Source organism: Ostrea edulis, chromosome 6, assembly GCF_947568905.1.
Source record: "Ostrea edulis chromosome 6, xbOstEdul1.1, whole genome shotgun sequence".
NCBI lineage: Eukaryota > Metazoa > Mollusca > Bivalvia > Ostreida > Ostreidae > Ostrea > Ostrea edulis.
This window is the reverse complement of record NC_079169.1, coordinates 58746265-58761901: the sequence shown is the minus strand read 5'-3', so window position 1 is coordinate 58761901 and position 15637 is coordinate 58746265. Positions and strand designations below refer to the sequence as shown.

General features: G+C 34.5%; 1 protein-coding gene across 5 annotated transcripts; it reads left to right on the top strand.

The window, feature by feature from the left end:
* The first annotated feature begins 10318 nt into the window (after positions 1 to 10318).
* LOC125683622 (magnesium-dependent phosphatase 1-like) lies at positions 10319 to 15512 on the top strand. 5 transcript variants are annotated; one of them, XR_008795907.1, is made up of 8 exons: positions 10319 to 10650; positions 11291 to 11400; positions 11520 to 11580; positions 11756 to 11866; positions 12836 to 12943; positions 13249 to 13334; positions 13607 to 13772; positions 14108 to 14186. XR_008795907.1 is itself a non-coding variant. In XM_056140282.1 (8 exons), exons 2-7 carry the CDS (start codon positions 11355 to 11357, stop codon positions 13765 to 13767), a joined length of 477 nt encoding a protein of 158 aa, XP_055996257.1. In that variant the 5' UTR covers positions 10321 to 10650; positions 11291 to 11354; the 3' UTR covers positions 13768 to 13815; positions 14108 to 15512. The 5 variants fall into 5 exon arrangements, 4 of the variants coding, with proteins under 4 accessions (XP_055996257.1, XP_048780938.1, XP_048780935.1 ...); XM_056140282.1 differs by having other exon boundaries at positions 10321 to 10650; positions 13703 to 13815; positions 14108 to 15512; XM_048924981.2 differs by having other exon boundaries at positions 10323 to 10650; positions 13703 to 13772; positions 14108 to 15512.
* The last annotated feature ends 125 nt before the right edge of the window (positions 15513 to 15637 follow it).

Genomic DNA, 15637 nt, shown 5'->3' with positions numbered 1-15637 from the left:
CCACAGGGTCTAAGCCTGTTTTGGGCCCGAACTATGTGATACCATAAATATCTATATTCATGGTAGAACAGAGTTCGGGCCCAAAACGGGCTTAGTCCCTGTGAATCCTTACTCTTAACTTTGTTTTCTGTACTGTGGAAGTTAACACTGCACGTTGATTTGTTGCCATTTCAAAAGATAGTCAGAATGATTAGATGTCCCATTGAGACCAGAAATGCCTTAATACGTCAAAGTGCCCTTGAATTCAACTTTTGTTTTATATATTTTAATTATTAGAATAAGACCAATATTTGTGTCTAATATTAAATTGTATGCCAGAGAGAGAGAGAGAGGGGGGGGGGGGGGGGGGAGGGAGACTATGTGGATTCTAGTTTCAGGTTCAACAATAACATTAACTTCATTTTTACCAACCCTTGCATGACCATTGACCACGTGTGTGTTTGATTTAAGAAATAAATTTCATTTTTGTAAATATATGAGGGGTATGATTTACGATGGCTTCACAGCGTGATACTTCATGAAAAGCGTTTCTTCAAAAATGAAATATATTGCGTGGACCCGGAGGTCTAGGCAGAAAATACACGAGTGTACGGTTATCTTAATCGAGATCTGCTGGCTGCTATGAGATCGGGACTTAATGTTTAGCGGGATTCGCCGGCTGCTGTGAGATCAGGACCTAATGTTTAGCATACTTAATCCAGCTATGCCAGGATACCTGGAGACGCGCTAAGAATATAAAGAAATGAAACTGAAAGTAATCACCATTCCGATCGAGTACCGATCAACCGGTTAACCAATTAAAAATTGCCATCAGTAATATATATATATGTGATCAAATTTGTTTATTTGTATGAAATATGATCGTTGTACATTGAATGTTTTTTGCAAATATCTTTATTCAATTAATCTTGCTTATGACAGAAAAATATTTTTCAAAGGAATTTTATTCACTGGACAAAATTAAAACATTTGCTAAACTATTGATAGTGAAAAAGTTTATATTTTCCATAGATAATCAATTATTTTAATATGATATTTTAAAAAATCGTCAAGGCAAATAACTCCTATGCTGGTATTTCGTCTAATGTATGTCTATTATGAAAAGAAGATAACGAACAGTGATCAATCTCATAACTCCTAAAAGGAATGCAGAATTAAGAGTTGGGCAAATACAGACCCCTGGATACCAGAGGTGGGATCAGTAAGCATCCCCTGTTGACCGGACACACCTGCCATGAGCTCTATATCTTGATCAATTAAACGGCTTTTTCTAAAATGTTGCCATTCGTTTTACGAAAATGTGTGAGTTTCTGGTGTTTACCTATACTTCTGTTTTTGTATGTCTGACATCTATAAAAAGGTGGCAACATACACATATTCTTTGATTATTAATTAAATTATACTATATTGCGTGGGGATTGATACAGTTTTCCCCCTTTTAACCATTAATATTGATAAGTCACATGAGGGTGGAGCTACCTTAAATGCAATCTACATACACGATACATAGATATGTAGTTTTGCTAAGTGCTTCCAGGAAGTGGAAACCTTCATCAATCACTTCGGTTCACCTAAGAGGTATTATGTGATATGACCAGAGAAAGGACTAGAAATAATGCCTTACCTTGGCTGAGTATATAAACATAATCTAGAAAAAACGTGACAGCTAGAATATAGAGTACGCCCTTGACATTAAAAATCATGACCTGATTGTGCAAACGTTAACCCACAATATGAGTGAAGCATCAAACCATAAAGGACAAAATTTAATGCGATGATCATACTACATTTTTGAAGATTCAAGAAGATATCACCTTGTTCAAAATATGACGTACGAACATGTAAATTTCAAGCCAAATTGTATATGCACACTGATTAATTTTCTATGCACATTAATATAAACTACGGTCAAAACTGCCATAGCGACCCACTGTATTAAGGGACTCACACTTGATATTCTTAATGATAAATTCCAAATACATATACAGTTATTTTCTCCATTGTGCAAACTATTTCTGTATATTATTTGCGAAATTTTATACATTTACTGTAGAAAATAGGCAACCTGTATTAAGAGACCACCTGTCATATGTGACCTTTTTTCATTCTCCGTTGGACGGTCTCTTAATACAGGTTTGACTGTATATGTAAACTAGCTTCAACTGTATTACCAAATTCAAACCAAAATAGTACAAACATGTTGGAACATACAATATGTAACATACTTACATCCATACTTGAGAAGTACGTCAGTGGCGGATCCACAAAATTTTCAAAGGATGGGTTGCGACCCAAGTTCGTACACTGGGATTCAAAAAATATGTTCCGACTTTGAATAGCCATAGCTTTGTATATATTAGGTGATCACAAAACAAGACGTTCACAAAAAGAATTTGCTGTAATGTGAGTCCCAAAACGTATGACGTCACATTTATTTTATGATGTCTTTGATGACATCATAAAAAAAATGAGATAATCAGGTATTTTCAAGATGGATGACACAGGAAATACATTTTTAAATATTAAAGTCCTGAAACTGTGTTTTAAACATGAAAAATCACCAACACTAGTGAACAAGCTTCTCAAAAAGGTATCCAGATATTCAACGTTTATCCAGGAAGCAGATATTTTACACAATATAATTAAAATCAGACGTCTTAGATCCGTATACTCTGTATACGATTGAAGCGATTGTGAGTGTATCTGAGGATCTGATTTTAATTAGATTGATATTTTACATAGTGTTAAAGTTTGTACAATTTAATGTAATCTAGGGAGAGGACTAACGGTTTATCCTGCTTAATCCCATTCAGAATTTAATAAAAGTTCGTAGGCCTATAATATTACTGAGCATATATGGAACTATTTATAACAAAACACGAGAAATGTCAGGAAGTTCAGATGAGATTATTGATCAAGTAAATCAAATTATCCGAGAAACACCACAGAAATCAATTCATGGAATATCAAAGCAATACAAGTTATAACTGACAGCATTTTTTCAACTATCCAAGAATGCACCAATTAACACCTATCGCTATAGCTGATATAATCCCCAAGATCTGAAGAAAAATTCAGCAAAATAATTAAGAGAATATTGTTTGAGAGCATACCTACAATGAGCGTTTCATACATGTATAAACCGATATCGTGTCGTACACACAGAGATGGGAACGATGATTGGCGAACACAATCGGGTTGTAAAAAGAAAGTAATGGTCCGGGCAGTTCTAAGCAGTGCTGGAATCAATTCATTGGTCCTTTCTTTTTTATGAGGAGGATGGTGAAAATTCAAACAGCAACAGTAACCCAGCATTACTTACCTTTCTCAATTGATTCGCTACGCAAGAGCTTGTTCTGCGCATGGTCAGTTTTTAAATCGAAGCAGGCTACTGACAAATATTGTTGATGGTGCAAAGGTTTCAATGGTCTCGTTTAAAGTCAGCATTTCGCAAATTTTATAGTCGTTATAACGATAGATCTAGTTTGCCAATATAACGTATCATTAGGTTAAATGCTGTCTGACGTGTTTCATACTGATTGTTAGACCGTTCTTAGTACACTGATTTTGACTACGGACAATTCCGTTTACCTGATCAAGATATAGGGCTCATGGCGGGTGTGACGGGTCGACAGGGGATGCTTACTCCTCCTAGGCACCTGATCCCACCTCCTCTGGTATGTCCAGGGCTCCGTGTTTCCCCAACTATCTATTTTGTATTGCTTATAGGATCACTGTTCGTTTTCGTCACCTTTCTTAAGTACTATAAAAAGAAAAATTGTGCTGGAATAATACATTAACGGCAAACTAACAACTCAACTGTATGACAAACGGGATGATTTCAGCTTCTCCATCGTCAACTTCCCACATTTATGTAGCAATATTCCATTATCACCTGCATATGGTGTTTATATATCTTAACTGATTCGATATGCAAGAGCTTGTTCTGGGTATAGTCAGTTTTTAAATCGAGGTAAGCTACTGACAAACAAGTTGATGGTACAGGGATTTCAACAGTCTCGATTGAAGTCAGCATTTCGCAAATTCTATGGTCGTTATAACGATCTAGTTCGTCGATACAATCTCGCATTGGGTCAAATGCTGTCTGACGTGTTTCATATCGATTGTTAAGCCGTTCTTGGCACACTGATTTTGACTGCGGATAACTCCGTTTACCTGATCAGGATATGGGGCTCACGGCGGGTGTGACCGGTCAACAAGGGATGCTTACTCCTCCTAGGCACCTGATCCCACCTCTGGTGTGTCCAGGGGTCCGTGTTTGCCCAACTATCTATTTTGTATTGCTTGTAGGAGTTATGAGATTGATCACTGTTCGTTATCTTCACCTTTCATTAGAAGAGGGATAGAAATTAATGATAAGTATATGGTTTCAGCATATGATTCAGAGAGCTACAGTTCTGCAGCTAGAACAATACAAGCATTGTCCAGTATTTTTATAATGACGATCTTCTCACATCTTATTACTTTTTAACCTTTAGCTGTGTTTATCTGTTACTATAACTGTGATTTCCTGTATACTACGTGATTTTTACAGTTCTATTGAAATGAAATTAATTCGTACATCCTCAATACACTTGAAGTGCTTAGTTCAGAAGCGCTGCTTCCATGCCAGATGACACGCACGGGAAATGTGCCAATTTCAGATGCCACGTAATAAATGTTTGTTACTGAGGCTAGTGCAACAATTTGCAAAGGTTTTATAATATCAGAATTTTATTTCAACATTATATATGATTTATGTATGGTGGCGGGTTTGAGAAAGGTGGATGAGATGAATTTGTTCCCACGTAAAAAAAAAAATTCTTTCGATCTTACGAAATCTACATTGTATTTCGTTCTTACGATATGAAATTCGTTTCCACGAAACAGAATTTTCTTAAGTTTCAATGATATGAAGTATAACCGTACTTTCCCAGAATTCTTACAAGTGACACTGATATAGCTGATTCACATCAAATGTTGAAGTTCATGATCAGCCTCAGCTATAGTCCTTGACTTATATAAAATAAACAGATATGCAAGTAACTCTTTGATTTCAGAACCACATGCTATTTACAAACACGTCATCCCGTTACACCGTACCATCCCTTTAAGATGGTTGGATGTGTGTGTGTGTGTTTTATTTCTTTCATTATTTTAAGTTTTATGCTTATTCATGCATAAATTGATTGATTGTATATTGTTTAACGTCCAACTCGAGAATTTTTCACTGATATGAAGACGTCACCATTGTCGGTGATGGGCTGCAAATTTTAGGCCTATGCTCGACGCTTACGGCCTTTGAGCACCGCAGGGAGGGATCTTTATCGTGCCACATTTGCTGTGACACGTGACCTCGGCTTTTGTGGTCTCATCCGAAGGACCGCCCCATTTAGTCGCCTCGTACGACAAGCAAGAGGTACTGAGGACCTATTCTTTGTGGAGGCAAATGTACAGGTGATGTTAGAGCATTGAAAATTTAAATTCGATGATGTCGTTAAGACGGTAACTTAATAACTGAAAGCTATTATAACAGCTTATCATTCTTGTCAGCAGAATATTATGATAGTCACATGCAATCCTATTTGGCCATATACTTCTGAAAAGCACAGCTAGTTCAATCGCAACATCAGAAGTAAGTTTGATTAAAGTTATTTTTCATGCAAACAATTAAGTTTCATCACTATAGAATATAGCTATTATAGGATTTTAATATACACACATTCCAAAAGTTAGTTTAATCATTGAGAAAATATAGGTCCATTAAGCATCTAAAGCAAGTCTGCTTGAATGCATCCATAAAAATAATATATACCGCCGCGGGCCATTACAGCATCTGAAGCAATTTAATGTTATGTTATACTTAAAGTTTTAACCCTTACAGTTTTCACTCTAGAAATTTTGGTTACTTGTGATTGAACCAGGCCAGGATGCATTCAAATATTGAACTTCAAATAAACACAACCGCTCAATCATTCACAAAGTATTGCGTACACTCTGTCAAATGTTTGTAACAAAGAATGTGGACAAGAAGTGGAAATAAAGAACGTTTAATGTTTCATACAAACTTAACGCCCAAGGAAGATTTAAAATGGGTTTACGAACACAACACATGGATTCCGTATGAGGAGGAAATGAAGGTATTTCCACCCTCCTGTGACGTCATAAGATTTTGCAAAGTCAATGATTTAGAAAGATTTATGCATGACAGGAACATAAATTTTGTTGGAGTCTTTTTAAATAGTTATTGTAAAAAAATCTTCTTAGCCATGAAATATTTCAAAAGTCCACGTTATATATATATAATCAATCATTATTCTCTTTAGAGAAGTCGAGAGGCATAGCCTTCGCCTCTCGACTTCTCTAAAGAGAATAAATCAATCATATGTTTTAAAATATTGAATCCAAGGGCAATAACTCTGTTTTCATTGAATTATTTATCAAGTCCATTATGCGATAAATTTCCTTTATTGGTCACAAGCATTTTGTATATTTTTAAAGAAACAGTTTCATGAAATTGTTATGAATACTATTACATCATTACAGTGATTACAACCCGTTTTTTTGGGTGAAATTTTGATAATTGATGCTGTTTAAGGAAAATTGCAATATTCTGATGTTGATAACAGGTAAATTGTGCTAATTGTTAATATTTTTATTAATACCGCAACATACTTATTTTATCAATTTCATTTGTTACTAAGATGTATTATTTGAAGAATCAACGATGAAATATAAGATTGAACCTATATACTTCTAGAAGGGTGGAATCACCTGAAATGAAAAGTTTGACTGTTTATTTCATAGAACTTTGAAAGATCTCTCCTTATCCATTACCAATGGTGTTTGGTTGCTTTGTCCCTCCGTGACAATGTTCGGTACAGTCTTACGTGTACAAAAAAACTTCTTATTAGAAATAAATAGGTCATGGTCCTCTCAAATTTAACAACGGAAGAAGAAAAAAGGTTTCTAACTCTTTATTTCTATTTTCATGTCTTGAATATTGAAAATGTTTGTAGGAGAGTACCGTATGTAATCCTAAAAGCAAATCATTGCTAGCTTTATCGTTTAAAATGTATACGTGTACTTGATTGGGTTTTTTTGAGGTGGGGGTAGGGTGTGTGTGTGTGTGTGTGTGTGTGTGTGTGTGTGTGTGTGTGTTTCCTTGCTTAGAATATAACGAATAGACTGTGGTCCCATTAGCAATAAAATGTCGGTCTCCATTGTTAAAGCATGATAACGGAGCACTAAAGATAAATCATGATGGTTCGTAGAAAGTTTTATTTATTCTTTTTATAGCAGTAATTTAGCGGATAATGAAAATACAGCAAACATTTTATCGGACACTTAACAATCTTGGTTTACCAGTTTTAATTTATATACGCTATTGAAAATGCCCATATTTCTTTATCAGGGAAATCATGTCGCAGCTAAAAGTACATCGCATTAAAATTGAGATACATGTACAGAAGAATACGGGACGTTTCGCCCCGATGACGTTTCGTGCTGAGACGATTCGCCCCAAAAGACGATTCACCCTGAGACGTTTCGCCCTAAGAGATTAAACTTACATTGGTGACTGTCTTTATTTTCTTTAATTTGTAGATTAATGTTTATAAATATCCATACTGATTAAAAAATAAGTTAATAGTCTATGTTATAGAAATAATCAAACATGTGGAATTATATTTACAAATAGGGATTAACACTCTCAACAAACTAGGTAAATGATCTAAGCGAGATCAAAGACAACTACCGCGATGGCGGTACCACTTCAAATATTAAGTTAATTGCATCTATATTTTGCGGAGATGCTCCAGATGTCATTTCCACGGAGAATATAATGAAGAGACTCATTTCAATTATGAGATTCCGTTTATATACTATAAAAATAAAATTAAAATAACCTCTTCAATCCGTACATAGCAGAGATACAACGATGTGGGGTTTATGGATCAAATTTTTGCATTGGCAAAAATATGAAAATTTCATATACAATACCAGATACGTTAATATAGATGATTTTAAAAATTGGTGTTGTGTTAAAGGAATTGCATGGTGTTCTGTTTGAAAAATATATTTCGCCGTACCAGATTAACATTTGAATTTGTTCCAAGTTGTAAATCTATTTCTCTGAGAGTGAAAAAAAGAAAAGAAAAGAAAGATTGCTTTTCTAAATAAGACACCATGATTTCCTTAGATATACCCTCCTAAATCCGCTACCGGATATACATGAATAATTTCGATTAAGAAATAGGAAAAATTAAATGTTCTGTATTACTTAGTTTAAACAATATTTATTCGTAAATAATTTGATAATTTTTACAAACAATGTCTTATATATACATGAAATAGATTGAGAAACAAGCCAAAAGGCTTATATTGATATCGCTCTAAATATCTTACAAGTAAGAGGTGAATGAAAATTCTAAGTAAAATAAGTCGTATATACTAATTATTACAATACATGCAAAAAGAAATAGGAATAAGGGAGAACAACTGGAAATGAGTATTGGGAGAAAAATAACACACGTTTATATGTATGATAAGTGTCGATACAGATCAAATGAATATAAACTATAGAAAAAGTTGAAATAATGAATTGTAGAGTTATGCCTTATAAACAATGAGTAATAAACACAGGTTTTCCACTTATTACAACCTTGGTACACATGAGTATATTTTATATACAGTATGACAGTATCACAGGTAGAACAGCTTTCAGAGGTAGGCTCAGAACCTTTTACTTTCAACAAGAAATTTCTGGGCTAAATAAAAAATGCTGTTGTTCTCACTTTCAGATAAATTTTCATTACCGTATAACAATAGTGGATATGGCAGTGTCAGAATTGTATTGGTCCTAACTCTTAAGTACATATTACAGCGTAAAAAAAACAACGATCAATACTTTCTACTTCTCCACAAATGTAAAGGGGTGAATTGCATAATTTTCTTTGAAACATATGAAGATGAAGAGCACTGCATTCTAATCTCAGTTTTACATGAAGAGTTTGTCCGATTTTGGTTCCTAAGTAAAAATAATTTGGAATATCAATGACACTTATATTAAGATATTTCTTAAAGCTAGATAGAGAGGGATTTAATTGGACATTTCGAGGAAGTGCATTCCATTTCCTTATTGTAGATGGAAAAAATGAATTAAAGTATAGCTTGGTTCTAGAGTTGATTTCTTGCAGTGAATTAGTTGCTCTTGTGTTGTAGTTGTGACCTTGATTTCTCAGAGACTGAATTATATTATTGTTTAGGTAATTGGGAGTCATGTAATGGTATATCTTGTGGAGTTGAACAAGTCGATGATTTTCTCTACGCTTTGACAATGGATCCCATCCCGTTTCTGTATTACTTGAACATGTGACTATAAATCATATATAAAATGTTTAAGCTGTCCTGTCCAACCAGACTTTCATATCATTAAATATGAATGCTTTATATCAAAAGGAAACTTCAATCACCCTCAAGTATTAATTAAAATCAAGATCTAATTTGATTGAGGAACTTCGGCGTACATGGACTAGCATCATGCCTGTCTATATATGTTAGCATCAAATGTAATCAGACAAAACTTCTTAGATATGTGGTTATATAGATAATAACCAAAGTAATGGAAAATGCAGGGACGTTTCGCACCGCAAATAGGGGCGAACCGTCCTAGTGCGAATCGTCTTAGTACGAAACGTCTTTCGGTGCGAAACGTCCCGTTACCATACAGAAGGTGGTAAATCAAATTGATCCAGCCACTTTTTTGATGTGCAGTTCAACAGAGTGAAATGTGACAATGAAATGAATTGCATCAAAACACAATCGCACGTCAACAGGCAGGTTGAAATGCCAACATGTTGACGCAAACTCGAAATAATTTATGTTCGACTATGCATATGTACATGTATGTCCTTTCATTTTTAGGTGGCAGGGGACAGTTTCTTTGGTTTTGAAACATGTGGATAGGGGGTATACACCAAAGTCAGATTATGACAGACTAATGAAAAATCATATTTCCCTTTCATGTCAATACTTGTATTTCATATTAGTGTAGTTAATAAATTATGACCCTAAATTACATGTAATCTATAAATACTGGTGCTGGTGCACAAAACATGCTCTGAGCAGGTTCCCCTTTTTTGCTTTGATTTTCCCTCATTTGGCCTAATCCGCACCACCCCCACACCATCACAGTACCAAACATGGGGATTTAGACACTGTGCACAATCAAGAACCCTATCTGCCCTTCTCAAAAATCTACCTCTCATATGGGGCCATCCACCTTCCCTCACAGCTACAGACCTTTTGCTAGACCCTGCATGTTTTCACCGGAATTTCTTCAGCAACTGACCACGTGTCTTAGTTTCGTATTTGCACCCATCTATATGCTAGGAATCATGGTGACACCTACATGTTGTATATCAACATTTTTACTAAGCACTCAGCTACATTTGACATGCATCCTAAAATTATTGTATACATTTTTACACATGTAATATCACTTCAAATACAGGGTAATTCCATTTTTTGAAAAAGTTGAACGGGCCTATAGTGCGAAACTGTCCCCTGCTACCTTACTTTCAGTTTTAATGTTGCCCAGAGGAGAAGGGCGCACTTGTTTCACCCGAGTTATGCCGCTTACGGAAGCGGGTGAGTAAATGTTACTTGTTTTAATAAATTTTCAATCGGATCAGATTGCCTGACAAACGTTAACATACGATATAGTTAGGTAATAGACCTGTAACTTTTGTGATATTTTTGTTTCCAATGGCATGACCATACGATGGACATTGCTTCTCTGTTGAAGTTGCAGCTCGGCCTGCGAATTTTGGGAGTCAAGTCAACTCGTACCCTGACCGACTCGTACCCAAGTCAACTCGTACCCAATAGGTCAACTCGTACCCAAAAGGTAAAAGTCCCAAGAATCTGGTTACGAGTTGACTCCTCCTCTTCAATTGATGACAACTCGTACCTAAGCGATATGTCACTTATATGCGCATACATATATTGCATTATGGGCAGATTCTTGGGTACGAGATGACTTTTGCCTTTTGGGTACGAGTTGACCTATGAGGTACGAGTTGACCTGGGTACGAGTCGATCAGGGTACGAGTTGACTAGAAATCGAATTTTGGGAACAAAATATTGACCTAAATATAATGATTGATAAACTAACATAGAGTACAGGTTATTAAATCTGTTAAGCAGAAATGCTTTTAAAAATAAATATTTTTTTGTTTAAATTACATGTTGATAGACATGATAGAATTTCTCTTTCTTATTTCCGCAGATAACCCGGTCGTCGCCCGGAAGTCCGAAACAAATGCGTCCTGTGAGAAAGCTCAAAGCAGGTCATGGACAAAAAATCTGAAAAACCCAAGTTGGTAGTATTTGATCTTGGTGAGTTCAATGTCTTACCTCTTACTTTAGTTTGTCTAGTGTATCAGTTTGTGAATATCTCAAAAATAGATGTCAGTCTTCTGTTTAATCATTCAGTACTTCATGTCCATTGACTGCAGATTACACGCTTTGGCCTTTCTGGATTGACACACACTATGATGCTCCTTTCACAAAAATAAGGTTTGTGAAATACTTTCTTATAAATTTGAAAAATATCAGATTGTAATAAACGATTCACAACTTCCTAGATTTTACAGACCCCCACCCCCCTTGAGTATCTTTCATTTATTTATTTTAGAATTTATAGAACTTGTGCTTTTCTATTACCTAGTGACATTTTTCATACTTATTTAAGCAACACAGATGTCAAAGATTGTCATGGTCGACAGGTACCTTATTACCAGGCTGTACCGAGAGTTTTACAAAATCTGAAGAGAGATGGCATTATGGTCGGGGTGGCCTCAAGGTAATAACAAATGTGATATTTAGAAGGCGTGTCAGATTTAACAGTTCTAATCTGTGAAATTATCAAGCCAAAGGGTGTATTGAGATTGAGCTGGTGGTAGTGAATCCTTAGTACTACCCTGATTAGACCCAGATAAAGAATGATTTCCTCATACATGTTTTGTTGTGCGTTACTTTGTGAATGCTCCCTGTATTTGTTTATACAATTTAGAATTATACACTATGCTCCTTGTGGGCCCAAATTAGTTAAATGAAGTATTTTATTCTAGTCTATAACTTGAATAACAAATTTATTTCCCATGTTCCACAAATATAATTGTGTACATAGGAAAATAACCCTGGTTATGATGTCCAACATAACCCTGTAATGTATTGAAAAAAGCCATTGTAACATGCTGGTTTCAGTTGGTGGTATAGATATTGTCAAACATACAGATTTTTTGTAATGATTTCCCCCCCCCACCCCCCCCCCCACCCCCCCAGGCGTATAATAAAAATTGATGTTTCCACTAATATTATACTCCTACCCAAAAGTTTTGATCATTGAATGAACATCTTTTGGGACTTGAAAATTGTAATTGCTTTTAGTAAATTTATATCAAAGCATATTTATTGTGAAAAATTAGCCCTCCTGTTTAATATTGTAATATAGCGGCAACTTCAGTGGTGATTGTGCTTACAATGTTTCTTTGTGTACACCTAGAATAAAGTTTGAGGAAGAAATAGTTTTTATTTTCTACTGACCTAACCCTAATTTTGACTTGGATGTAAGTAGATTAAGAAACACAACAGTTCATATTTTTGGCCTAAATCATACTGGGTATTACATTGTACTGTGTATAACATATTGTTTTTAATGGTTAAAGCATGGTTATGGATTTTCATGTAGTGAATGTAATGCTTATTTTGGATATGTATCTCTAAAAGATATTGAAGTAATCAGGTCATATGTGGTACACTGTATTTTTAGAACCTCTTGCACCAGCGAAGCAAGGGAGCTAATCCAATGCTTTGAATGGGATCAATATTTTGACTATGTACAGATTTATCCAGGGGGTAAAACAAAGCATCTAACACAGTAAGTCTTTAACTAAAATGGATCACTTCAAAATGTCTAGTTTTCATTAATATATAATATGATATGCGGGGAGAGGGTGACAACAGATTCTGGACCACTCTGACAGACAAATAAAATAATATTCTGTAAATATTACAAAAGGAGAAAAACCACTTATTTATGGAAAGCTATGTGCTGATGCATCATCAGCCTGACTGATTAGATACAGCTATAACCAGTGATATGACAACATGATGTATGATATAATATGCAGCATGAGGATCAGCATGTACGAGTTTTGAAAGCAATTTCTGTTCTTTTTACAGAATCAAGGAAGACAGTGGAATAGAGTTTCATGATATGATATTCTTTGATGATGAACACAGAAATATACGAGATGTATCAAAGTTAGGTATGAACATTTTTATATCTGTATAAAACACAACTTTTTATTATCACATTCTTTATTTTAATGATTTTTCGTTATTAGATGACATTTTATTCAAAACAAAGAATTACCTGCTGTAGTCTTATCTTTTCAAACTTCATGTGTACATTTATAAAAGTCCTGGTATATTTAGTACCATTGAATGACTTTATTGTTATTATTATATGGTATTTCAGAAACTTATAGGGTTTACTAATATGGAAATTGTACATCTAGCTCATTGTATTCTGAACCAGGTGTTGAAGTCACTGGCACTTTACATTACAAAAACACATATTACATAAAGTATTGGAAATCATCATGGCAGTGATCAATATCATAAATCCTTTAAGCAATGCAAAATAGAGAGTTGGGAAACATGGACCCCTGGATAACAGAGATGGGATCAAGTGCCTAGGAGGAGTAAGCATTCCCTGTTGACCGGTCACACTATGTATTGATTTAGGTACATATAGTGTAGATACATGATTTTCAACATACATTATATACAAATTTGATTTTAAGATTGTAACATCAAGCGCCTGTGTTGAAATATATGCTGTCAATTTTTTTGAAAGTACATGTATCCAGTTCTCTCATGTTTGAGTTCAGATGTATAATTAGTTACTATTTATAAGTATTCTGGCTATCAAATCTTTAAAATGATAATGAATGAGGACATTAAGAATTAATATGCCATGCCAATGCATTGGAGAAGTCATAATTCATTCCTTGACATCATACCAACTTTGTTGTAGGTGTGACATCTTTCTTTGTTCAAGATGGCGTCACCAATGAAGTCATGCGCTGTGGATTTGACAACCATAAAAATGGTGTAAAACATAATATATGATGAAACTCATAGTGTTTAATCAAGGTAGCTTATTACACTAAAAAAATTAATTGCTCATTTTTGTAAAACATAATTTTTATTATTCAGGGAAAAACACCCAGAAATTCATATAAAATACTTGAGAACTTGTATTGTAAACTCTTTTGAAGGTGAAATCATGCTTCATATGAGATGCTTTAGCGAGACATTAGATATGATTATAGTGCAAAGAGCTACTTTAGATTTTACTGTGTACCATATAATTTATATTTTCAGTAAAGCCATTCTTGTGATTTTTAGAAAATTGTATTTCTCACCCTTCTTCTCATGAGTCACTGTGTCCTTTTCATCTAAACTTACATACATATATATACTACAAAGCAACCTTGACTGACAGGGATTCAAACTGCATGTAGTTTTAAAAAATGGACTTTTCCTATACTGAGGGGAGATAATGGGGACAGTAATGAAAATAAGATGGGATGTTTGATTGATTGATTCATGTTTTCCGCCACACTCAACAATTTTTCAGTTATGTTTGAATAGTCCTCCATTAAGAACCACCTGACCAGAAAAACAGAAGCTTGCATTAATTATTTTATATACCGAAGATTAAATTTTGTTCACCTGTGACATATTGGGCCGGGGTTGGACCACAACAGGGTGTTTAAAGTTTTACTGAAGACCATTAAAGAAGAAATATTTACAAATCTTCTCACAAGCCTACAGTTTATCAAATTAATATGCAAACATTTTCATGTAATGTAGATTTATGCATATGCAAATCATGACTCCTGAGGTTAAGATGGGACAACAATTGTGAATAATTAAAAATATTTTCAAGAATTGCGAGGTTGCAGTATGTCAAGAAAATATTGATGAGATTGACCAATCTCTTCACAAAGTACATTGTAAACTTTGAATTTAGTCGTTGACCCTAAAATGAAAGGTTAATAGTTCAATGCATTACTTATTTGGGAAATAGAATTGGATCATAAGGGCTGCTATGTTGACAATACTTGCTTTGCCCTGAACATTAACAGTTCTCGTGTTCATATTTTAAGAAATCTTTCACATTTAGTCTTCTTTTTTCTGTTAAGACCATTCAGTGAACTGTTATATAGTCATGGCATTATGGGTTTGATTTTACCATATTTGTTTAGAGTTTAACAAAGCTATAAATGGATATGTACATTTGATTTTGACATGTTATTTTTAAGACTTGTTATCGTTGTATATATGCCTCAGGAATTTAATGTATCTGAAACTGTTTATTGTATATATTGTGAAACGTTATTAATATGTACATTTATTAAACTCATGGATTTGAATTGTTGTCATATTGGGCAGTGCCAGATTCAAACATCTTTAGCGGTATGAAAACAAATATTGATATTTCCAACTGTTTTCTTCGTGATAACCCTTTGAAGCTTCTCACTTGAATACCAATGGATGG

Excerpts from the sequence above, each read along its gene's own strand:
- LOC125683622 (XM_048924978.2), top strand. The coding sequence starts at position 11,355 with ATGGACAAAAAATCTGAAAAACCCAAGTTGGTAGTATTTGATCTTG. Across the intron at positions 11,401-11,519 it reads GTTGGTAGTATTTGATCTTG|ATTACACGCTTTGGCCTTTC; the intron begins GTGAGTTCAATG and ends CATTGACTGCAG. Across the intron at positions 11,867-12,835 it reads ATGGTCGGGGTGGCCTCAAG|AACCTCTTGCACCAGCGAAG; the intron begins GTAATAACAAAT and ends CTGTATTTTTAG.